General features: G+C 47.7%; 1 protein-coding gene across 1 annotated transcript in view; it reads left to right on the forward strand.

Annotated features, from left to right (window-relative positions):
• LOC118389823 (folliculin-interacting protein 1) overlaps positions 1 to 25081 on the forward strand; it is a 48508-nt gene that overhangs the window by 22501 nt on the left and 926 nt on the right. Inside the window, exons 6-21 of the mRNA XM_052457510.1 lie at positions 1156 to 1230; positions 2672 to 2763; positions 3438 to 3521; positions 9884 to 9955; positions 11057 to 11192; positions 11853 to 12054; positions 13928 to 14013; positions 18477 to 18623; positions 19155 to 19324; positions 19825 to 21716; positions 21776 to 21897; positions 22512 to 22808; positions 22954 to 23119; positions 23276 to 23476; positions 23671 to 23786; positions 24518 to 25081. The exon at positions 24518 to 25081 is cut by the window's right edge and continues 926 nt beyond it. Coding sequence (XP_052313470.1) covers positions 1156 to 1230; positions 2672 to 2763; positions 3438 to 3521; positions 9884 to 9955; positions 11057 to 11192; positions 11853 to 12054; positions 13928 to 14013; positions 18477 to 18623; positions 19155 to 19324; positions 19825 to 21716; positions 21776 to 21897; positions 22512 to 22808; positions 22954 to 23119; positions 23276 to 23476; positions 23671 to 23786; positions 24518 to 24596 — 3937 coding nt within the window. The 3' untranslated portion in view covers positions 24597 to 25081. The remainder of the gene's footprint in view (positions 1 to 1155; positions 1231 to 2671; positions 2764 to 3437; positions 3522 to 9883; positions 9956 to 11056; positions 11193 to 11852; positions 12055 to 13927; positions 14014 to 18476; positions 18624 to 19154; positions 19325 to 19824; positions 21717 to 21775; positions 21898 to 22511; positions 22809 to 22953; positions 23120 to 23275; positions 23477 to 23670; positions 23787 to 24517) is intronic.

A 25081-nucleotide genomic window follows, 5' to 3' on the forward strand; every position in this document is an offset into this window, starting at 1 on the left:
GCGCAACAATTCTAAATACAATCACATGTTAAAAACAATGGCCACAATTAAAAATAGCTTCTGTTTGTATTTCTCAACTGGTAATTGAATCGTGCTTCCCATTCAAGTGCATAAGCAACGTAGGCAGGCTTCAGCGAGTCATACAGCACTTTGCAATGAGCTGGAGCCAGTATGCATTTTGAAAACGTATACTTAATGGTTTGTAACCTGAAGGTTTTACTACATATAATGCCTTTAAAGTAGCCTAACCAAAATCCAACCAAACGTGTAGGCAATCATTTTATAAAGACTTCCATATGCCATTGAAACTCTGTTCTATTGTTTTTCAAATAATTGTTTTTTCATTGTCCAGTAACCAAAGGCACAAATCTAGTCGTCATCAACCCATGCTAGTTGTTGCATCTTTAATACTCCCCTCTTTCTAAATTTGAAATTGATATTTTCATCTGTTTCATGAAACCGCTCGCGTGTGCGGTGTGCTTTTGACAGTTGTTTTCCCGCTAAATGCATTATGGAACAAATATTCCGAATTTAAACGTTCTGATCTGTTGCATGAGCCTCATTGCTTTGTAATGTTTTTTGGGATGTATCCAGGCTTACTGGTTGTATGAATTTGGGATCTATCGTCCCACAACTGTCCCAAAGTCTGTTTGGAATAGGCTTTTTCTATCTCGCACAGAACGACAAGGTGACCAATAGAATAGGTCAACTTTTCTGCTATCGGGGAAAGTAGATTGACATAGGCTAATGAATTAGCTGTTTGTTACTCGTCTTGTTGGCTGAAAAAAACGCTGTTGCATCCTTGAATTGAATGTTGAATTGAATCTGAATCTGTTAAGATTAATTACCATAAGCTAAATGTGATTTCTGTCATCCTGAGCACCGTGGGTGGACGCCCTAATCAGTTAATGTACCCAATGCATATGGGCCCGGTACATTTCTTCAATGTCCGGTAAAATTATAATGCTGCGGGTCAAATGTCCAGCGTCACATTTTCCTACCGGAAACGCTACAGTCTGTCCCACACAGCACTTTGAAGCAGAGATCAGAGAAATGTACACAAATATACATAACACACATGAGGAGCACCAAGTCATCGTGACTTTGTTCTTTCCTCCTCCCCTCTCTTTTTCTCCCCTCCTTGTCTGTCCACAGGTCACCCCCTCAGCTGATGCTGAGTAAAGTGTTTACAGCCCGAACTGGGAGTAGTGTCTATGGCAGCCTTAACACGTAAGCCCTACTACGATGCGATCTCTCTCGCTTTCTCCTTTCTAAACCTGCTATGTCTCTTTCTCCTATATATAGTGCATTCAGAAAGTATTCAGTCACCTTGACTTTTTCTACATTTTGATACGTATAAAGCATTATTCTAAAATTGATTGAATTGTTTTTTTCTCCTTATCAATCTACACACAATACCCCATAATGACAAAGCAAAAACAGGTTTAAAAAAAAAAAAGAAGTTCACATTTATATAAGAATTCAGAACCTTTACTCAGTACTTTGTTGAAGCACTTTTGGCAGCTATTACAGCCTCGAATCTTCTCATGTATGATTCTACAAGCTTGGCACACCAGTATTTGGGGAGTTTCTCCCATTCTTCTCTACAGAGCCTCAAGCTCTGTCAGGTCAGATGGGGAGTGTCGCTGCACAGCTATATTCAGGTCTCTCCAGAGATGTTCGATTGGGTTCAAGTCCGGGCTCTGGCTGGGCCACTCAATGACTTTCAGTGACTTGTCCCGAAGTCACTCCTGCGTTGTCTTGGCTGTGTGCTTAGGGTCGTTGTCCTGTTGGAAGATGAACCTTCGCCAGTCTGAGGTCCTGAGCGCTCTGGAGCAGGTTTTCATCAAGGATCTCTTTACTTTGCTCCATTCATCTTTCCCTCGATCTTGACTAGTCTCCCAGTCCCTGCCGCTGAAAAACATCCCACAGCATGATGCTGCCACCACCATGCTTCACCATAGGGATGGTGCCAGGTTTCCTCCAGACGTGACACTTGGCATTCAGGACAAAGAGTTCAATCTTGGTTTCATCATACCAGAGAATCTCATTTCTCATGGTCTGAGAGTATTTAGGTGCCTTTTGGCCATATCCAAGCGGCATGTCATGTGCTTTTTGCTGAGGAGTGGCTTTTGTCTGGCCACTCTACCACAAAGGCCTGATTGGTGGAGTGCTGCAGAGATGTTTGTCCTTGTGGAAGGTTCTCCCATTTCCACAGAGGAACTCTAGAGCCCTGTCAGAGTGATCATTGGGTTCTTGTTCACCTCCCTGACCAAGGCCCTTCTCTCCCGATTGCTCAGTTTGACCAGGCGGCCAGCTCTACGAAGAGTCTTGGTTGTTCCAAACCTCTTCCATTTAAGAATGATGGAGGCCACTGTGCTCTTGGGGACCTTGAATGCTACAGACATTTTTTTTCTCTGAGCTCTACGGACAATTCCTTTGACCTCATGGCTTGGTTTTTGCTCTGACATGCACTGTCAACTGTGGGACCTTATATAGACAGGTGTGTGCCTTTCCAAATCACCTGCTCTCTCCTTTCTCAGCCTGCTCTCTTTCTCTCCTTTCTAAACCTGCTCTCTCCTTTCTAAACCTGCTCTTCTCTTTCTATTCTTGATCTCAGTCTCTCCCGATACCATTTGAACCTCTGCTGTTGTCTTTGTGCTCCTGGCAGACTGCAGGACAGCCTGGAGTTCATGGGTCAGGACCCCAATTCTTTGAGGCCTGATCAGAACACTGTGACCAACGGCCTCCTGGGGAACATAGGTAACCACAACAACAACTACAGACAGGACCACATCACAACTGACTGGCACCTGCAATGTCTCGCACATAAAGGACACGAATGGATGTATACTGTTCATATCAACACCTATGCATTTTCAGTTATTTTGGTTGTACTGAAGCACTGTTTTGTTTAACTCTGTTTATCCATCATATCTTCATGTATCGTTTTATCAGTGTACATACAGTATGTGATACACTGACTGTCTTTGGAAGTTTGCTACATGTGAATTGACCTCAATTGAAACCAGGTGTATTCTTTGTATTCTCCAGGCACATTTTTTTGTGTTCTTTTCCCTCTTTTAACGTCCATTTCAGGACAACCTGAAGCAGTTTAGGACCATAATGGCTGCGTTTAGACACGCAGCCCAATTCTGATCTTTTTTCCACTATCTGGTCTTTTGACAAATCAGATCAGCTCTGGAAAATATCTGATGTGAAAAGATCTGTGATTGCTTAAAAGACTAACTAGTGGAAAAAAGATTAGAATTGGGCTGCATGTCTAAATGTAGCCATTATGATCCCAAACTGTTTCAGGTTGACCCCCCTCTCCATTGGGTTGGAGTGTGACCTCCTGCTTCATTACTAACCATGGTTCATGTCCTGTCCTGTTTTGTTTTGTTTGTCTCTTCTCCCTGTTCGTTTGTGCTGCGCAGGTTTCTCTCAGCTCTGCAGCCCGCGCCGGGCCTTCTCTGAGCAGGGCCCTCTGCGCCTCATCAAGAGTGCCTCTTTCTTTTCAGGTTTGCAGTGTGCTCGTGTGCAGTTGCATGCGCGTGTACATACATTGCATGTGTCTGCAAGTGTACTACGGGCATGCTCAATATCTGCTTTAGGGTCCTCACTCCCTCCTCCCTACTGTCCTCACTCACTCCTTCCCATCACTCCTTCCATCCTCTTTCCATCCTCTTTCCATCACTCCTTCCCATCACTCCTTCCCATCCTCTTCCCATCACTCCTTCCCATCCTCCTTCCATCACTCCTTCCCATCCTCCTTCCATCACTTCTTCCCATCCTCCTTCCATCACTCTTTCCCATCACTCTTTCCATCACTCCTTCCATCACTCCTTCCCATCACTCCTTCCCATCACTCCTTCCCATCACTCCTTCCCATCACTCCTTCCCATCACTCCTTCCATCACTCCTTCCATCACTCCTTCACATCCTCCTTCCATCACTCCTTCCATCACTCCTTCCATCACTCCTTCCCATCACTCCTTCCCATAACTCTTTCCCATCACTCCTTCCATCACTCCTTCCATCACTCCTTCCATCACTCCTTCCATCACTCCTTCCATCACTCCTTCCATCACTCCTTCCCATCACTCCTTCCCATCACTCTTTCCCATCACTCCTTCCCATCACTCCTTCCATCACTCCTTCCATCACTCCTTCCCATCACTCCTTCCATCCATCTCCTTCCCATCACTCCTTCCCATCACTCTTCCCATCACTCCTTCCATCACTCCTTCACCCATCACTCCTTCCCATCACTCCTTCCATCACTCCTTCCATCACTCCTTCACATCCTCCTTCCATCACTCCTTCCATCACTCCTTCCATCACTCCTTCCCATCACTCCTTCCCATCACTCCTTCCATCACTCCTTCCATCACTCCTTCCATCACTCCTTCCCATCACTCTTTCCCATCACTCTTTCCCATCACTCCTTCCCATCACTCCTTCCCACCCTCTTTCCCATCACTCCTTCCATCACTCCTTCCATCACTCCTTCCATCACTCCTTCCATCACTCCTTCCATCACTCCTTCCCATCACTCCTTCCCATCACTCCTTCCATCACTCCCTCCCATCCTCCTTCCATCACTCCCTCCCATCCTCCTTCCATCACTCCCTCCCATCCTCCTTCCATCACTCCTTCCATCACTCTTTCATCACTCCTTCCCACCCTCTTTCCCATCACTCCTTCCATCACTCCCTCCCATCCTCCTTCCATCACTCCCTCCCATCCTCCTTCCATCACTCCTTCCCATCCTCCTTCCATCACTCCTTCCATCACCCCTTCCATCACTCCTTCCATCACTCCTTCCCATCACTCCTTCCCACCCTCTGTCCCATCACTCCTTCCATCACTCCTTCCATCACTCCTTCCATCACTTTTTCCATCACTCCTTCCATCACTCCTTCCATCACTCCTTCCAACACTCCTTCCAACACTCCTTCCATCACTCCTTCACATCTCACTCCTTCCCATCACTCCTTCCATCACTCCTTCCATCACTCCTTCCATCACTCCTTACATCACTCCTTACATCACTCTTTCCATCACTCCTTCCCATCACTCCTTCCCACCCTCTTTCCCATCACTCCTTCCATCACTCCTTCCCATCACTCCTTCCATCACTTCTTCCATCACTCCTTACATCACTCTTTCCATCACTCCTTCCCACCCTCTTTCCATCACTCCTTCCCATCACTCCTTCCCACCCTCTTTCCCATCACTCCTTCCATCACTCCTTCCCATCACTCCTTCCATCACTCCTTCCATCACTCCTTCCATCACTCTTTCCATCACTCTTTCCATCACTCCTTCCCATCACTCCTTCCCACCCTCTTTCCCTCACTCCTTCCCATCACTCCTTCCATCACTCCTTCCATCACTCCTTCCATCACTCCTTCCATCACTCTTTCCATCACTCCTTCCCATCACTCCTTCCCATCACTCTTTCCCATCACTCTTTCCCATCACTCCTTCCATCACTCCTTCCATCACTCCTTCCATCACTCCTTCACATCCTCCTTCCATCACTCCTTCCATCACTCCTTCCCATCCTCCTTCCATCACTCTTTCCATCACTCCTTCCCATCACTCCTTCCCACCCTCTTTCCCATCACTCCTTCCATCACTCCTTCCCATCACTCCTTCCCACCCTCTGTCCCATCCTCCTTCCATCACTCCTTCCCATCCTCCTTCCATCACTCCTTCCCATCACTCCTTCCCATCACTCCTTCCCATCACTCCTTCCCATCACTCCTTCCATCACTCCTTCCCCATCACTCCTTCCATCACTCCTTCCCATCACTCCTTCCATCACTCCTTCCCATCACTCCTTCCCATCACTCCTTCCATCACTCCTTCCCATCACTCCTTCCCATCACTCCTTCCATCACTCCTTCCATCACTCCTTCCATCACTCCTTCACATCCTCCTTCCATCACTCCTTCCATCACTCCTTCCATCCTCCTTCCCATCACTCCTTCCCATCACTCCTTCCCATCACTCCTTTTCCCCATCACTCCTTCCATCACTCCTTCCCATCACTCCTTCCATCACTCCTTCCCATCACTCCTTCCCATCACTCCTTCCCATCACTCTTTCCCATCACTCTTTCCCATCACTCCTTTCCATCACTCCTTTCCATCACTCCTTCCATCACTCCTTCCATCACTCCTTCCCATCACTCCTTCCCACCCTCTGTCCCATCACTCCTTCCATCACTCCTTCCATCACTCCTTCCCATCCTCCTTCCATCACTCCTTCCATCACTCCTTCCATCACTCCTTCCCATCACTCCTTCCCATCACTCCTTCCCATCACTCCTTCCCATCACTCCTTCCATCACTCCTTCCATCACTCCTTCCATCACTCCTTCACATCCTCCTTCCATCACTCCTTCCATCACTCCTTCCCATCCTCCTTCCATCACTCCTTCCATCACTCCTTCCCATCACTCCTTCCCACCCTCTTTCCCATCACTCCTTCCATCACTCCTTCCCATCACTCCTTCCATCACTCCTTCCATCACTCCTTCCCATCACTCTTTCCCATCACTCTTTCCCATCACTCCTTTCCATCACTCCTTTCCATCACTCCTTTCCATCACTCCTTCCATCACTCCTTCCCATCACTCCTTCCCATCACTCCTTCCCACCCTCTGTCCCATCACTCCTTCCATCACTCCTTCCCATCCTCCTTCCATCACTCCTTCCATCACTCCTTCCATCACTCCTTCCCATCACTCCTTCCCATCACTCCTTCCCATCACTCCTTCCCATCACTCCTTCCCATCACTCCTTCCATCACTCCTTCCATCACTCCTTTCATCACTCCTTCCCATCACTCCTTCCCACCCTCTGTCCCATCACTCCTTCCCATCCTCCTTCCATCACTCCTTCCCACCCTCTTTCCCATCACTCCTTCCATCACTCCTTCCCATCCTCCTTCCATCACTCCTTCCCATCCTCCTTCCATCACTCTTTCCATCACTCCTTCCCACCCTCTTTCCCATCACTCCTTCCCACCCTCTTTCCCATCACTCCTTCCATCACTCCTTCCCATCACTCCTTCCATCACTCCTTCCCATCACTCCTTTCCATCACTCCTTCCCATCACTCCTTCCCATCACTCTTTCCCATCACTCTTTCCCATCACTCTTTCCCATCACTCTTTCCCATCACTCCTTCCATCACTCCTTCCCATCACTCCTTCCCACCCTCTGTCCCATCACTCCTTCCATCACTCCTTCCATCACTCCTTCCATCACTCCTTCCATCACTCCTTCCCATCCTCCTTCCATCACTCCTTCCATCACTCCTTCCCATCACTCCTTCCCATCACTCCTTCCCACCCTCTTTCCCATCATTCCTTCCATCACTCCTTCCCATCACTCCTTCCATCACTCCTTCCATCACTCCTTCCCACCCTCTTTCCCATCACTCCTTCCATCACTCCTTCCATCACTCCTTCCCATCCTCCTTCCATCACTCCTTCCCATCACTCCTTCCCATCACTCCTTCCCATCACTCCTTCCCATCACTCCTTCCCATCACTCCTTCCATCACTCCTTCCATCACTCCTTCCATCACTCCTTCCATCACTTCTTCCATCACTCTTTCCATCACTCTTCCATTCTTCCATCACTCCTTCCATCACTCCTTCCCATCACTCCTTCCCACCCTCTTCCCATCACTCCTTCCATCACTCCTTCCATCACTCCTTCCATCACTCCTTCCCATCCTCCTTCCATTACTCCTTCCATCACTCCTTCCATCACTCCTTCCATCACTCCTTCCATCACTCCTTCCCATCACTCCTTCCCACCCTCTTCCCATCACTCCTTCCCATCACTCCTTCCATCACTCCTTCCCACTCCTTCCCATCCTCCTTCCATCACTCCTTCCATCACTCCTTCCATCACTCCTTCCATCACTCTTTCCATCCTCTTTCCCATCACTCCTTCCATCACTCCTTCCATCACTCCTTCCATCACTCTTTCCCACCCTCCTTCCCATCACTCCTTCCATCACTCCTTCCATCACTCCTTCCCATCACTCCTTCCATCACTCCTTCCCATCCTCCTTCCATCCTCCTTCCCATCCTCCTTCCATTACTCCTTCCATCACTCCTTCCATCACTCCTTCCATCACTCCTTCCATCACTCCTTCCCATCACTCCTTCCATCACTCCTTCTCATCACTCCTTCCCATCACTCCTTCCCATCACTCCTTCCATCACTCCTTCCATCACTCCTTCCATCACTCCCTTCCCATCACTCTTTCCATCACTCCTTCCCATCACTCCTTCCCACCCTCTTTCCCATCACTCCTTCCCATCACTCCTTCCATCACTCCTTACATCACTCCTTCCCATCACTCCTTCCCATCACTCCTTCCATCACTCCTTCCATCACTCCTTCCATCACTCCTTCCATCACTCTTTCCATCACTCTTTCCATCACTCCTTTCCATCACTCCTTCCCACCCTCTTTCCCATCACTCCTTCCCACCCTCTTTCCCATCACTCCTTCCCACCCTCTTTCCCATCACTCCTTCCATCACTCCTTCCCATCACTCCTTCCCATCACTCCTTCCCATCACTCCTTCCCATCCTCTTTTCCATCACTCCATCCCATCACTCCTTCCCATCCTCTTTTCCATCACTCCTTCCATCACTCCTTCCATCACTCCTTCCCATCACTCCTTCCCATCACTCCTTCCATCACTCCTTCCATCACTCCTTCCATCACTCCTTCCATCACTCCTTCCATCACTCCTTCCCACCCTCTTTCCCATCACTCCTTCCCACCCTCTTTCCCATCACTCCTTCCATCACTCCTTCCATCACTCCTTCCCATCCTCTTTTCCATCACTCCTTCCCATCACTCCTTCCCATCACTCCTTCCCATCCTCTTTTCCATCACTCCTTCCCATCACTCCTTCCCATCCTCTTTTCCATCACTCCTTCCAATCACTCCTTCCATCACTCCTTTCCATCACTCCTTTCCATCACTCCTTCCATCACTCCTTCCATCACTCCTTCCATCACTCCTTCCCATCCTCTTTTCCATCACTCCTTCCATCACTCCTTCCATCACTCCTTTCCATCACTCCTTCCATCACTCCTTCCCACCCTCTGTACCATAATCTCTCTGTCCCCTCACCACCTCCTCTTCATCCTCCCTCCATCCCATAACTTCTGAATGATGGTGACAGGGGTGGTGTTCTGTAAATAGCCTCCTTGCAGCCCTCTGTAAGCCACAGCTCGGTGGCACGGCATGTAGCTCTTCAGTTATGCAATAGTGGAATGCTCATTAGGTCGCAGGCCAGGGTAGGCGGGGCACGGACGCTTTGCAGCAAAGCCTGTGTTGATTTGACCGTAAATCAACAGGACAACACCAAATGATGCCTTTGTTGTTTAAACACACGCAAGTGAGGGGTTTGAGGTTTCTACACTGGTAAACTATAACGTGAACTTTCATTTTGTTATTTCACCTATTGTGTTAGCGAGATGTTAAGTACATCTGAGAACATACAAGCGTACATGTTGTTGTGTATTTTCGATGATGCACCTGCTTCAACAGAGTGGCGTTAGAGTGAACGACACAACACACTGCAGTACTGTAGTAGAGAGCCAGACCCTGCTTGTGGTTTGGCCTGTAGGAAGTGTCTTGCACTGTGTTGGTATGTCATTAGTGGGCTTGGTCGTTGTGAAATTAATGTTCTGTGGTGGTGAAGGTGGTCCCATGCTTTGAGAGTGGTGGTGGAATAAACTCTGGCACCCCTCCCTGCTTGGGCTTCTCAATATTGCTGAGCTGAGTCGGCCTGATCTGTTTCTCAGTCTTTCCCCTCCAATCTCTTTCCCGCAGGCCATAGTAACCCCATGGACATGCCGGGCAGAAGCCTGTACGACGAGAGAGACAGCGGCATCGCCAGATCAGGTAATGACTCTTAACTAAATCCAGGATTGGCCTCTCTAGACTAAGCCTTCTGTGTGTCTCTGAGATGATGTAGCTTGGTGAGTAGGTATTGGCACTAGAATCACCTCGGTGTGTTCTCTCTCTCTGAACCATCTCTAAACAAGAGGCATGCAACTAATGGGTTTAGATGAATCCATATTCTACTGGGTCACGGCTGCAGACCGGTCAGCTCCACATAGCATTCCTTCTCTTCAAACTGGAGTGGGAGTGACACCAGGGCTGTGCACATAGGACTCTGGTCTAAAGTAGAGCACTATGTAGGGAATTGTGGTGCCATTTGAGACCATTTAGTGACACCAGCTTATGCTCCATCCTCCTCTGTAATGTTGGCATAGCGGAGACGTTAACGGACACACTTTTGCGTTGACCCCGCTGCCAGAGTTTAGCCCTCCTCCATCCTCTATAGGGGTGTGGAGGAGAGAGAGATGCTGGAGAACCTTGTGCAGTGGAAACTGACCCCCAGTCCTTGCATCAGCGGCATGAGGGGAATCTCACTTTCTGTTGAACACCCGCGTCATATGCATATGCTTAAGTATAGCAGCTCCCACAACCCGGTACTAGTAAATTAAGTTCTAATTTGGTCCCCTCTCCTCTCCCACACAGACACACACACACACTCCAACTCCTCCTACTCCCATACGCCTCCCCTAGTCGTCAATCACCCACACATTTGGCATCCCTTCTTTGGTCTATGCCCACGTGACGGCAACGTGAGTTGCATACACCCTCCACGTACCTGGTATTGGACCAGCTTTTCTTGTAACATCATGTGACTGTGAGGTGATATTGAATGTCCCAGCCATGCTCTAATAATCAGGGTGGGCTGTGGGAAGCTGAACTAATGCAGTGTGGATGTATTGTATGTGTTTTCCCCTGTTCTGTTGTGTGTGAGTAACCTCATTGACTGAATCACTGACTCTTCTGTTCTCTCCTCTCTCATTCCTCAAATCCTCTTTTTTTGCTCTCTACACTTCTATGGCTCTCTCTGTGCTCTCATCTTCCCCTCTTTCATTCCTCTCACTCGCTCCATCTCTGCCTCCCCCTCCGTCCCTCCCTACACAGCGTCTCTGAGCAGTCTGTTGATTACTCCGTTCCCCTCCCCGGGCTCCTCCCTCACCAGCAGCCAGGCCAGTAGCTACCAGAGACGCTGGCTCCGCAGCCAGACCACCAGTCTGGAGAACGGGGTCTTCCCAAGATGGTGAGTGACTGCAGCTCAACACATTTACAGACACACACTCCTTCTGGTGTCCCCCTGTCAGGGCCTCTCGTATGTCCATGTGAAGTGGAACTCGCAATGACTTCATCTAATTCCAGCAGGCATACTGCTATATACAAATAACTGAACAGTATGGTGATGATGGTGTGTGGCCCCACTGGCCCACTCCCTGAATCTAACTACACATAGCAGTTACACTGGCACGGGCGTTTTCTTTGAATAGTAAATGACCAGTAGGCTGTTACAAATTACATTTTTGTTTTGGCCTACAACCAGTTCCCAGAAGTCAAAGGTGAGCTGAAGAGCTCTCTGACTTTGTGTACCTGTGTGTTTTTAGATGCAGAAAAACATGTTGACTCTAATCACACTGCAAACGTGATACAGATCAGCACCTCAGTCCTGGTTATATCAACACCATCGTAGACATCTAGAAGACCCATGGCTTGTTGTTGTTACCTATGGTTTTTACCCCAGATCTGAGAGTTTATGCCATCATACTCCTCTGTAAGGCATCATTTACCTTTTCTTTTGTCTTTGGACTTTAGCCTGTTAAGAATCCTGTTGTTCACTTCTCCATAGTACCTGTCTCTGTGCAACCCCATAGATTTAGCATGATGTTTATGGCATTGCCCCTTGCTCCAGGTCTGTGGAAGAAAGCTTCAATATGTCGGACGAGAGCGGAGGTCCCAGCCTGGGCGTGGCCAGGAAGAAGAAGATAGCCATTGGTGTCATCTTCCTCCTCTCCCAGGACGAAGAGGAGAACATCAAGTTCCAGGACTTCTTCTTCTCCCACTTCCCCCTCTTCGAGAGCCACATGAACAAACTAAAAAGTGCCATTGAACAGGTGAGGAGCACCTCACATAGATATTGTGGTCGGTGTGTGGAAGTCTCCCTGGTGTATTTGACAGATGTTAGATGTACTACATGTAATCAGACTTGCTCAGTGTGTTAAACATATACAATGTAAAGTGCATTCGGAAAGTATTTAGACCCCTTCCTTTTTCCCACATTTTGTTACGTTACAGCCTTTTTCTAAAATTGATTTGAAATAAAATAAATTCTCTCATAAATCTACACACAATACCCCATAATGACACAGCGAAAACAGGTTTGTAGAAATGTTTGTAAATGTATTGAAAATAACATACCTTGTTTACATAAGTATTCACACCCTTTGTTATGCGACTCGAAATTGAGCTCAGGTGCATCCTGTTTCCATTGATCATCCTTGAGATATTTCTACAACTTGATTGGAGTCCACCTGTGGTAAATTCAGTTGATTGGACATGGTTTGGAAAGGCACACACCTGTCTATATAAGGTCCCACAGTTGACCGTGCATGTCAGAGCAAAAACCAAGCCATGAGGTCGAAGGAATTGTGTTGAGGTACAGATCTGGGTATGGGTACCAACAAACCTCTGCAGCATTGAAGATCCCCAAGAACAGAGTGGCCTCAATCATTCTTAAATGGAAGAAGTTTGGAACCATCAAGACTCTTCTTTGAGCTGGCCACCCGGCCAAACTGAGTCATCTGGGGAGAAGGGCCTTGGTCAGGGAGGTGACCAAGAGCTTGATAGTCACTGTGAAAAAGCTACAGAGTTCCTCTGTGGAGAGGGGAGAACCTTCCAGAAGGACAAACATCGCTGCAGCACTCCACCAATCAGGCCTTTATGCTAGAGTGGCCAGGTGGAAGCCACTCCTCATTAAAAGACACCGAAAACAAGATCCTCTGGTCTGATGAAACCAAGATTGAACCCTTTGTCCTCAATGCCAAGTGTAACGTCTGGAGGAAAACTGGCACTATCCCTATGGTGTAGCATGGTGGTGGCAGAATCATGTTGTGGGGATATTTTTCAGCGGCAGGGACTGAGAAACTAGTCAGAATCGAGGGAAAGATGAATGGAGCAAAGTAAAGAGATCCTTGATAAAAACCTGCTCAGGACCTCAGACTGGCGCGAAGGTTCATCTTCCAACAGGACAACGACCCTAAGCACATAGCCAAGACAACGCAGGAGTGACTAAAGGACAAGTCTCTGAATGTCCTTGAGTGGCCAAGCCAGAGCCCGGACTTGAACCCAATCGAACATCTCTGCAGCGAAGCTCCCCATCCAAGCTGACGGAGCTTGAACCTTCCAGAAGGATGACCAAGGATGAACCTTCCAGAAGGATGAGGATCTGCAGAGAAGAATGGGAGAAACTCCACAAATACTGGTGTGATAAACTTGTAGCGTCATACCCAAGAAGACTCGAGACTAATCGCTGCCAAAGGTGCTTCAACCAAAGTACTGAGTAAATGGTGTGGATACTTATGTAAATGTGATATTTCAGCTTTTTATTTTTAATAACTGAACTACAATAAAAAAACATTTAAAAACTGTTTTTGCTTTGTCATTATCGGGTATTGTGTGTAGATTGATGAGGGGGAAAAAACAATATAATCAATTTTAGAATAAGGCTGTAACATAACAAAATGTGGAAAAGGTTAAGGGATCTGAATACTTTCCGAATGCACTGTATGTTGGCCTAAAATTGAAAAATAAAAACCATTGACTTCTGTTAGATCTGTCATGGGTCATGTTTACTGAAGGCTGTATGTATTTATGGGTCACAGTTCTTGTACGTTAGTGTAGCCTGCCGCTCTTTTCTCCACTCTTCCCCTCCCTCTTTAATGACATGACATGGCATGCCTCTAACATTCCTCTTTTCTCATTAAAAAGGCCATGAAAATGAGCCGGCGATCAGTTGATTCCAGTCAGAGGGCTCTGGCCTATAGCCGCATGGTGGATGGCCTCAATGAATTCAGGTGAGTTACTGTCAAGTGTTTACTGAGACCAAGGCAAACTGTCCTGAGAATGTAGCAGAGGAAAATTCGCTTAGCTTGTTACCTAGGAGCCCAGGGAGGGAGGGAGGGAGGGAAGGGGGTGGGGGTCAAGAGGTGGAGGCATGTTTTGTTGCAATAGGGACTCGGATAAAATATACAGTGTCAGAGAGCAGTAGATCATTAATCCACACGTTAGTTTAATAGTGATAGGTTTGGTTTCTGAGCTTTAGGTATTATTAATCATTATTTATATTATTAATCATTAGGTATCATCAGGTATATTATTAATCATTATTTATATTATTAATCATTAGGTATCATCAGGTATATTATTAATCATTATTTATATTATTAATCATTAGGTATCATCAGGTATACAAATTAATCATTATGTATATTATAAATCATCAGTTATCATCAGGTATATTATTAATCTTTAGGTATATTATAAATCATCAGGTATCATCAGGTATATTATTATTCATTGGCAGGTATATTATTAATCATTAGGTATATTATTAATCATTGGCAGGTACATTATTAATCATTAGGTATATTATTCATCGGCAGGTATATTATTCATTGGCAGGTATATTATTCATCGTCAGGTATATTATTAATCATTAGGTATATTATTAATCGGCAGGTATATTATTAATCATTAGGTATATTATTCATTGGCAGGTATATTATTAATCATTAGGTATATTATTCATCGGCAGGTATATTATTAATCATTAGGTATATTATTCATTGGCAGGTATGTTATTATTAATCGTCAGGTATATTATTAATCATTAGGTATATTATTCATCGGCAGGTATATTATTAATCATTAGGTATATTATTCATCAGCAGGTATATTATTCATCGGCAGGTATATTATTCATTGGCAGGTATATTATTAATCATTAGGTATATTATTCATTGGCAGGTATATTATTAATCATTAGGTATATTATTCATTGGCAGGTATATTATTAATCATTAGGTATATTATTCGTCGGCAGGTATATTATTAATCATTAGGTATATTATTAATCGGCAGGTATATTATTAATCATCAGGTATATTATTAATCATAAGGTATATTATTCATTGGCAGGTATATTATTAATCATTAGGCATATTATTCATTGGCAGGTATATTATTACTCGTCAGGTATATTTTTAATCATTAGGTATATTATTCATTGGAAGGTATATTATTAATCATTAGGTATATTATTCATTGGCAGGTATATTATTAATCATTAGGTATATTATTAATCATTAGGTATATTATTAATCATTAGGTATATTATTCATTGGCAGGTATATTATTAATCATTAGGTATATTATTCATTGGCAGGTATATTATTAATCATTAGGTATATTATTCATTGGCAGGTATATTATTAATCGTCAGGTATATTATTAATCATTAGGTATATTATTCATTGGCAGGTATATTATTAATCATTAGGTATATTATTCATTGGCAGGTATATTATTAATCATTAGATATATTATTCATTGGCAGGTATATTATTAATCATCAGGTATATTATTAATCATTAGGTATATTATTCATCGGCAGGTATATTATTCATCGGCAGGTATATTATTAATCATTAGTTGTATTATTAATCATCAGGTATAATAGACATGAGGGGTGCCTTAAGTAAGATTGGGAGAGGCTGAGTGCAGGGAAAAGGATCCCATGTAGCAGTACTGATAAGGGGAGGAACCGTTTAAGGCCCAGATCACCACCCATAGTGGGGTATGTATACTACCATGGGTGAAACCATGTTTTTGTCTGAATGCAGCTGTATTGGCCCTCTGGGAAGTATAAACTTGGTTAAGCTTTCATAGAGTAAAAAAACTCAACTGACACTGAGAATTAGAACCTAACAATAGTCAGTGGCGTAGATATCATCTGACCTTCCTAACTGGGTAGCGTCCACACAGGGTGTTTTCTCAGACCGAGCCAAAATAAGCACATTAATAATCTGCACTGTAAGCAGAGAGGGAGCACGCAGTCCCTACCGGTCCTGTCCACACTCACAAATGGTGATGAAGCGCCAGCTACACCCATGCTGCTTCCAGTGCATGCTGGGAACCCCACTGCTGCAGAGCCAGTGACGAGGGAGGGAAAGGAGAGACATGTGGGGCGGCTTGTGTCTCTGCACCACTGGCCGCATGCTCGGACTCTTTCTCCTAGCTGGAGGCTTCCCATTGCTGCAGTCATATGCCTGCTGGCGCGGTGCCACAGCAAACCGAGCCCCAGCTGAGGAAACACGATCTTTCTCACACAGTGTCCAGGCTACCAGAATAGTCAATTATATGTCAGTGCCATCAGCAGGAAGGCCAATTTCACTGAGGAAAAAACAAATATTTCAAATATCTCACCTTCAGCGTCTAAATATACATCCACTGATGTATATTTGTTTTTGACTGTTAGGCCTCTTAGGTCATGGAACATGATGGTGCAAAACAGAAGATATGCCTTTTGATGTTATTGACCTGTTTTCCCCTCAGAGTAGGATAGAAAACAGACTATTTTAGGGATACTATGGTGCGTGCGTCTTAATGTTTCATTTTTTATCATGTGTTGGTCATTGTTAGTCATTAATGATGCATGCTGTGATAAAACAATTTCCCAAGTTTGTATTAATAAAGTAATACTCTACTCTCGACATGACACGGTCTGGCCTAACCGACACCCATAGCCACAGTCTGGCCTAACCAACACCCATAGCCACGGTCTGGCCTAACCGACGCCCGTAGCCACGGTCTGGCCTAACCAACACCCATAGCCACGGGCTGGCCTAACCAACGCCCATAGCCACGGTCTGGCCTAACCAACGCCCATAGCCACGGTCTGGCCTAACCAACGCCCATAGCCACGGTCTGGCCTAACCAACGCCCATAGCCACGGTCTGGCCTAACCAACGCCCATAGCCACGGTCTGGCCTAACCAACGCCCATAGCCACGGTCTGGCCTAACCAACACCCATAGCCACGGTCTGGCCTAACCAACGCCCATAGCCACGGTCTGGCCTAACCAACACCCATAGCCACGGTCTGGCCTAACCAACGCCCATAGCCACGGTCTGGCCTAACCAACGCCCATAGCCACGGTCTGGCCTAACCAACGCCCATAGCCACGGTCTGGCCTAACCAAAGCCCATAGCCACGGGAGGCACTGCAGTATGTTACCTACATAGAAACACGCATTATGCTGATTGGATATCTGTCAGGGTCGGGATATGAAGAAAACTGGTGCGTTCGGTTCCACAGAGAGGTTAATTTAATGGAAATGGTAATGTACTGAACGACCAGTTGAAGAATGATGGTGTTCCAGAGGGAGATTGTATGGTGTGTGTGCTGCTCGAGTTTAGCCATTTTCTAAATGGTCACACCCATTGATCAGGCCACACCCACCAAACGGGAGCAAACCTACCACAAAGGCTGTTGAAGAATGGTGCGCACCGTTTTGGGGAAACATGTCGTTTAGTACAAACAGTCAAACGTTGAATCGAGCTGAACGCGCACCTGCTCAAGAGTCTCTTCATTTCTTGACTGACTTGATATGCTTTGCCCGCACAAGCGGTATAGAGGTCAGAGGGAATAACCTTAGATGCGGTCGGTTTTTAAATGTCCACTGGACTAGACATACCTTCACGTCCGTCGCTACCTTAAAGTTCAGCTGTTCAGACGGCTGTAAGGATAGACCCTGAGCTGGCTTCCCCACGTCAGGGAAAGACAGAGCTGTCACAACCCATGCCACACCTGGGGCTTTTAATAGGTTACTACATACTTGGTACTGAGAAGTGTTGCTGGGATGAGCTTTACCAAACGGTTCTGGAGTTAGGTGTTCGTTGAATTATAACACGATTCTAGTTAAAGCCATTTCAGCATATTTCCCTGCGGTGTGTCAAAATTAAGTTAAAAGTCCGTTAAAAGTCCGTTAAAAACCGTGTTGCCCAAAATTATATGTTACCAATGCTACGGTTTTAACAGGAGGTGCATTTTCAGCCTGTCGGTCAGGTAACTTGAGCCCTGGGTTCAAGTGGCGTTTTTGGTGTTCATCTTTCAATTCTGTGAATTTTTGTCTGGGAAAGACCTTGTACAAATCATCAATCTCCTTACTACCTGTCATATCCTGTCTATAACCTATTGCTCTTGTTCGATAGTTACACTACTTGTTTTCTTCAGTCATCAGCAAACATCTGGGCTCTAAAACTATAATTACGCCCTATAATTCCACACATTCCTCCATCCTGAGAGATTCCCTCAGCTCTGTGTAAAGCTCTGGACGGCTGCCCGCTGTGGAATTTCCAGACGCTGAATTGCCTCAGAGAGAGGGTCTCCCTTGTAAGCAGGGCCTGGACTGAGAACTGTGGCCCTCTTGTTCACCCCGAGACAATGATGGCTTGTGTTTCTCCCTCCCTCTCTCCAGGACGACCATCGTCAACCTTTACACCATGCCCCGCGTGGCCGAGCCCGTTTGGCTCACCATGATGTCTGGAGCCCCCGAGAAGAACCAGCTCTGTGGACATTTCATGAGGGAGCTCGCGCTACTCATGGAGCAGGCCTCAAAGAACCAGTTGAGTGCTCCTGTCTGTCTCTGTATGCCTGTCTGTGTGTTACTGTGTGTGTGCGCGATACTTATTATTTTTTTGCTGCATTCAATCGTGAATGAGCTGCAAAGTCAGAAATCCCTGCCAATCTTTAGCTTGTTATGTTGATGTTACAAAACCAAGCTGAATCATTTGTCAATGTATCAATTGGTAGCAAGACATCCATAGAACTTCTCTGATGTTCCACTCACTGCATTAGTATGCAGTAGTCTACGACGGTCTGCCTCGTAATTTAGACTGACCAGTGACCACTGTGTCGTATCTCTGAATGATCACGAGATAGAGAAGAGGGAAGTAGCAGAACATGAGGCTGCGGTGGTGGAGATAAAGAAAAGCGTGTCAAACAGAGAGTGAAAGACATTAGAGTTCTGTATCCCAAATGGCACCTCAATCCCCCCCCCCGGTCAAAAGTAGTGTACTTCATAGGGAATAGGGTGCCATTTGGGGTACAGACAGTCTGTGCCTAACCCAACTGCTCTCTCTTCCTCATCTCCCAGGTTCCTCCCTGCCCTCCTTACAGCCATTCTCACCAACCACCTGGCCTGGGTGCCCACTGTCATGCCCAACGGACAGCCGCCCATCAAGATCTTCCTGGAGAAACACTCTTCTCAGAGCGTGGATAGGCTGGCCAAGAGCCACCCCTACAACCCACTGTGGGCCCAGCTCGGTAAGAACAGACTACAGGCCAGGACTCTGGTTGAGAACCTCTTCAGTCTTATGTGATAGTGCTTCCACACACATGTGGGATGGGGATTAAGATAGCCAGAGGCTAGTCCTTTTCAGACCAGGCTAGTAGAAAATATGCCGAACTAGCTCCACAGGCCTGTGAAATTGGATCTTTTCAAATAAGAATTTGTTCTTAACTGACTTGCCTAGTTAACTAAAGGTAAAAATATATATATAAAAAATACTAGGTAGTGGGCTTCATTTTTAGCACAGGCACAGTTTGGAACTTTGGTGTACAACTCCACATAGTGGCTGAACAGGAGAAATGCAGCACTGAGCAGTGATACAGATGGAGATTTCCTTCACTCTCCCAAATGTTAAAGGGAAAAAATAAGTTCTACACATTTGACCCCATTTTCATGTTCAAAATGTGGCTTTACTTATGCAACAAAGTGAAAATAAGAAACGTGTTGTTAACTGTGGTGTTTGTTTTGTGACTAGGTGACTTGTACGGGGCCATCGGCTCCCCGGTGCGTCTGTCCAGGACAGTAGTGGTGGGGCGGAGACGGGAGCTAGTCCAACGACTCCTCTATGTGCTCACCTACTTCATCCGCTGCTCTGAGCTGCTGGAGACCCACATGCTGGACAGCACTGAGGACGAGGCCATCGTCATCCCAGGCTCTCTCATCACCACCTCGCTGCAGCGTGGGGAGGTGGAGGAGTCAGACTATGTGCTGGTCACCGTGCACAAGCCCAGCGGAGACTACCTCAGCCAGGATCCCGAGCCCCAAGAGGACCGCAGCTACCCCTCACACAGCAACAACAGCTTGCAGTGCAGCACCTACACTGAGGCTGGCCCTAAGGAGGGGGACAGTAACAACAGCCAGGGCTCCAAGAACATTGTCCTGCAGACCCAGGCCCACTTCAGCCACAACACTAACGCTGTGCCCATCATCCACATGGAGGATGTTAGTGAGCCCACGCCGCTCAAGGAGTCACCAACTGCCTTTCTGGAGGCCAAGCTGGAAACAGTGGTGTGTGTGGGCTCCACCTCCCCCAGGGAGACAGTGGTGCGTGTGGGCTCCGCCTCCCCCAGGGAGCAGGTCTGTGTGCTGCTGGAGACGAAGCCTGAGACAGAGTTAGAGGTCAAGGCCAGCGAGAAGGAGGGGGTGGGGAGTCTGCCCATCAAGGTGTTCCACTCTTCTGGGATACCACTGGAGAAGAAGCCCCCTGACAAGACTGTACCTGTACCTGTACCCGGCCCCTTTCTGTCAAAACACCAGGAGGAGCCGGCCACCAAAGTGCTGTTTCTCATCGGCGACCCCCAGTCTCCGGGATCAGACACAGAGAGCAGGAGGAGGAAGCTTGAGGAGGACATTAAGAAGCACAAGAAATGCATCAAAGAGAAACAGAGGCAGCAACCGCAACTACAACAACAGCAACAACCACTACAACAGCAGCAATCGCTACTACAACAACAACAGCAACCGCAGCAACAACAGCAACCACAACCGCAGCAACAACAGCAACCGCAACCGCAGCAACAACAGCAACCGCAACCACAGCAACCGCAACCACAGCAACCGCAACCACAGCAACCGCAGCAACAACAACAGCAACCGCAGCAACAACAACAGCAACCGCAGCAACAACAACAGCAACCGCAACTACAACAACAGCAACCGCAACTACAACAACAGCAACCGCAACTACAACAACAGCAACCGCAACCACTACAACCGCAACCACTACAACAACAGCAGCAGAGTGGATGCGGTGACGGCGGTGATCAGAGGGAGAAGCCTACTACCAGCATATCACCCGACCAAACGAAGACCAATGCTGGCGGAAAGAAGACTCTGATGCGTGTCTTCAGCAAGATGCCCCAGTGGAACCCTGTCAGCGAGGAGTGCTCAGAGCTGTTCGATGAGTACTTCAGTGATGACAGCCCTGTAGAGACCAGGACTATAGACGATGAGGCGAAATGCCTGGACTTGTCAAACGGCACGGACAAAACCCAGAAAGAGCTTCTGGACCCTTCGGGAGTCCAGAGTAGCAGTTGCTGTAAGGGACATGGGCATCAGGGACAGAAGGGAACAGGGCAGGTGGGTGTGGGACCGGGGGGTGTTGGTGGGGATGAGGCTGATGTCCAGACCTGGTGTATGGGGGAGGCTGACGTTAAGACCAGGTGTGGGGGGGAGGCTGACGTTAAGACCAGGTGTAGGGGGGAGGCTGACGTTAGGATCAGGTGTGGGGGGGAGGCTGACGTTAAGACCAGGTGTGGGGGGGAGGCTGACGTTAGGATCAGGTGTGGGGGGGAGGCTGACGTTAAGACCAGGTGTGGGGGGGAAGCTGACGTCCAGGCCAGGTGTATGGGGGAGGCTGACGTCCAGGCAAGGTGTATGGGGGAGGCTGACGTCCAGGCAAGGTGTATGGGGAGGCTGACGTCCAGGCAAGGTGTGGGGGGAGGCTGACGACCAGGCCAGGTGTGGGGGAGGCTGACGTCCAGGCCAGGTGTATGGGGGAGGCTGACGACCAGGCCAGGTGTGGGGGGGAGGCTGACGTCCAGGCCAGGTGTATGGGGAGGCTGACGACCAGGCCAGGTGTGGGGGAGGCTGACGTCCAGGCCAGGTGTGGGGGAGGCTGACGTCCAGGCCAGGTGTGGGGGGGAGGCTGACGTCCAGGCCAGGTGTGGGGGGGAGGCTGAACGCCAGGCCAGGTGTGGGGGGGAGGCTGACACGCCCGGGCCAGGTGTGGGGGGGAGGCTGACGTCCAGGCCAGGTGTGGGGGGAGGCTGACGTCCAGGCCAGGTGTGGGGGGGAGGCTGACGTCCAGGCCAGGTGTGGGGGGGAGGCTGACGACCAGGCCAGGTGTGGGGGAGGCTGACGGCCAGGCCAGGTGTGGGGGGGAGGCTGACGTCCAGGCCAGGTGTGGGGGAGGCTGACGTCCAGGCCAGGTGTGGGGGGAGGCTGACGTCCAGGCCAGGTGTGGGGGGGAGGCTGACGTCCAGGCCAGGTGTGGGGGGAGGCTGACGACCAGGCCAGGTGTGGGGGAGGCTGGCGTCCAGGCCAGGTGTGGGGGAGGCTGGCGTCCAGGCCAGATGTGGGGGGAGGCTGACGTCCAGGCCAGGTGTGGGGGGGGGGCTGACGTCCAGGCCAGGTGTGGGGGGAGGCTGACGTCCAGGCCAGGTGTAGGTGTGGCTCTACAGACACATCAGAGGCACGCTCCTGTAGAAGTTGTTCTGCTGAGCAGAACATGTGCATCCTGATTTCAGTATCCGTCCCCAAAGGGGCCCAACAAAAGAAGGGGTCCCCGCTTAATGACTGTGAAATCCCTCGGAACGAGAGTTCGGACAGTGCGCTTGGGGACAGCGAGAGCGAAGATGCAGGGCAGGACGTCCACAGGCAGAGTGATAGCGACACCTACTACAAAGATGATCAGGAGCCAGATGAGTGGCAGGAAGAGGTGGAGGTCCCCTTCCCTGGGTGAGATACACACTGCTAGTGATGTCAACATTATAAATGTGTTGGCCTTCATATTAGGTTTTCAAGACACATATCAACTTCTATGTGAGTTGCATTTCTGGGTTACAATATGTTCTGATGTCTATGCCATGTTTTAAATCAACAGGTCAAAGTTGGTGGAGCATTTCTCCAAACCGAGCATTGCCAACTTTGGGAGGTCACTGTTCGGAGGGTACTGCACAACCTATGTGCCGGACTTTGTTCTGCAGGGGATGCCCAACGATGACAAACTCAGGCAGGGCCTCATGTCAGAATTAGCCCACGCTGTACAGGTAAGAGATACCTTTATACCTGAAGCACTGAAGTTTGTGTTAAAACTGGATTATGAGTCTTTATGCTTGCTTGAGGCTCATAAGGCATCAACAGGAGTGCACTGCTGTATCTGGTCTGCATCTGTCGGAGCACAAATTTTCCTCTTCTTTTCGCAGCATCCAGTGTTGGATGAGCCCATTGCAGAGGCGGTCTGCATTATCGCAGACACTGATAAGTGGACGGTGCAGGTAGCCAGCAGCCAGAGACGAGCCACGGACAACAACAAACTGGGGAAGGAGGTCCTGGTGTCCAGCCTCGTGTCCAGCCTGCTACAGTCCACCCACCTGCTTTACAAGATGAACCTCTCCCCCAACTTTGTAAGTCCATACAAATAACAAATAACTATACAGTTATTAGCACTGTATAAAAAATCCCTACTCAGTAACACGAGGCCAATCAGTAACACGAGGCCAATCAGTAACACGAGGCCAATCAGTAACACGAGGCCAATCAGTAACACGAGGCCAATCAGTAACACAGTTGTAATTGAGTTTGACATCCCTTTCCACAGTGCATAATGCACCTTGAGGACAGACTCCAGGAGATCTACTTCAAGAGTAAAATGCTGGCAGAGTACCTGAAGGGACAGACTAGAGTGCACGTCAAGGAGCTGGGGATGGTCCTGGGGTGAGCACCTAAACCGTTTTTATACATTGGCTCTGTGTCCAAAAAGACACCTATTCCCTATATAGTGCACTACTTTTGACCAGAACCCTATGGGAATAGGGTCCCATTTTTTTGTCAGATATCAGTATTGTGATCCATGCTGTCTTTCTGTTCTTAAAAGGCCCAATGCAGTTGTTTTTACGTCAATATCAAATCATTTCTGTTTAACAATTAAGTACCTTACAGTGATTGTTTTCAATTAAAATGGTCAAAACTAGCTTCTTAGCCAGAGCAATTTCTCAAGAATTTTGCGAGGACTGCCAGGGCGTAGTTATTACAGAGAGGTTTGGAACTCTCTTTCTTATTGGTCTATTAACTTATTTACCACTTGGTGATGTCACCAGGCAAGCCAAAACTACATCCCACCAAAACATGCTGAAATTTCAGGCTCTTTTTTTTCAAACAGCTCTTATACTAAAAGGACATTATCATCATTTTCACAATTTGACAGTATTACTCCAACCTCAAGCGTAACTCAATATTAGGAAGGTGACCTTAATGTTTTGTACACTCAGTATACATACAAAACACAGCAAAATCAAGTTTGACTGCACTGGGCCTTTAAAAAACTACACTGTGTTATTTACATCTCATTAACAATCACAGTAACTGAATTAGGAGAATAAACCCTTGGCTTGTTGTTCTGTTCTTCACCTATATACAATATTCTAAGCATGGCTCTTATCATTCAGTATTGAGTCCAGTGACCTACCCCTGCTGGCCGCGGTGGCAAGCACTCACTCTCCCTACGTGGCCCAAATACTGCTATAATAGATGGAACCAAAGCCAGAGGTGGCGGGTGACTGTGGACTGGAGCAGCCGGACACTGTGCTTCACCCTGGCCCAACACGTTGGCTTGACCCTGTTCACCGACGCCCTGCTGATGCTCTGAGAAGGCCGGTGCAGTGCAGAGTCTCCTGGACAAGGTGTGCATCCCAAATTGCATACTATTCAGAAGTTGTACACTATGTAGGGAATAGGGTATCATTTGAGATGCAGAAGGGCCTCATGGAAGTATCTGAGAGCTCAGCTACCGCTGCTGCCACTGGGCAAACAGACATACTGGGCATACAGACATACTGCCACAAGGGGACAGCCGATTCCATGGTCTCCTCTGCTAGTAAGAGATGAAGCTCTGTTGGCCCACTCCAAGCCAGAGAGGCATGCTGCTGCTGTGGCCAATTCTCCTCTTTTTCAGTGTTTTCCCCCTCCTCTGCATCAACATTATTTTAACCCGGTTAAAGGACAAGAAGGCC

The sequence above is a fragment of the Oncorhynchus keta genome, chromosome 11 (genome assembly GCF_023373465.1).
Source record: "Oncorhynchus keta strain PuntledgeMale-10-30-2019 chromosome 11, Oket_V2, whole genome shotgun sequence".
Taxonomy (NCBI): Eukaryota; Metazoa; Chordata; class Actinopteri; order Salmoniformes; family Salmonidae; genus Oncorhynchus; species Oncorhynchus keta.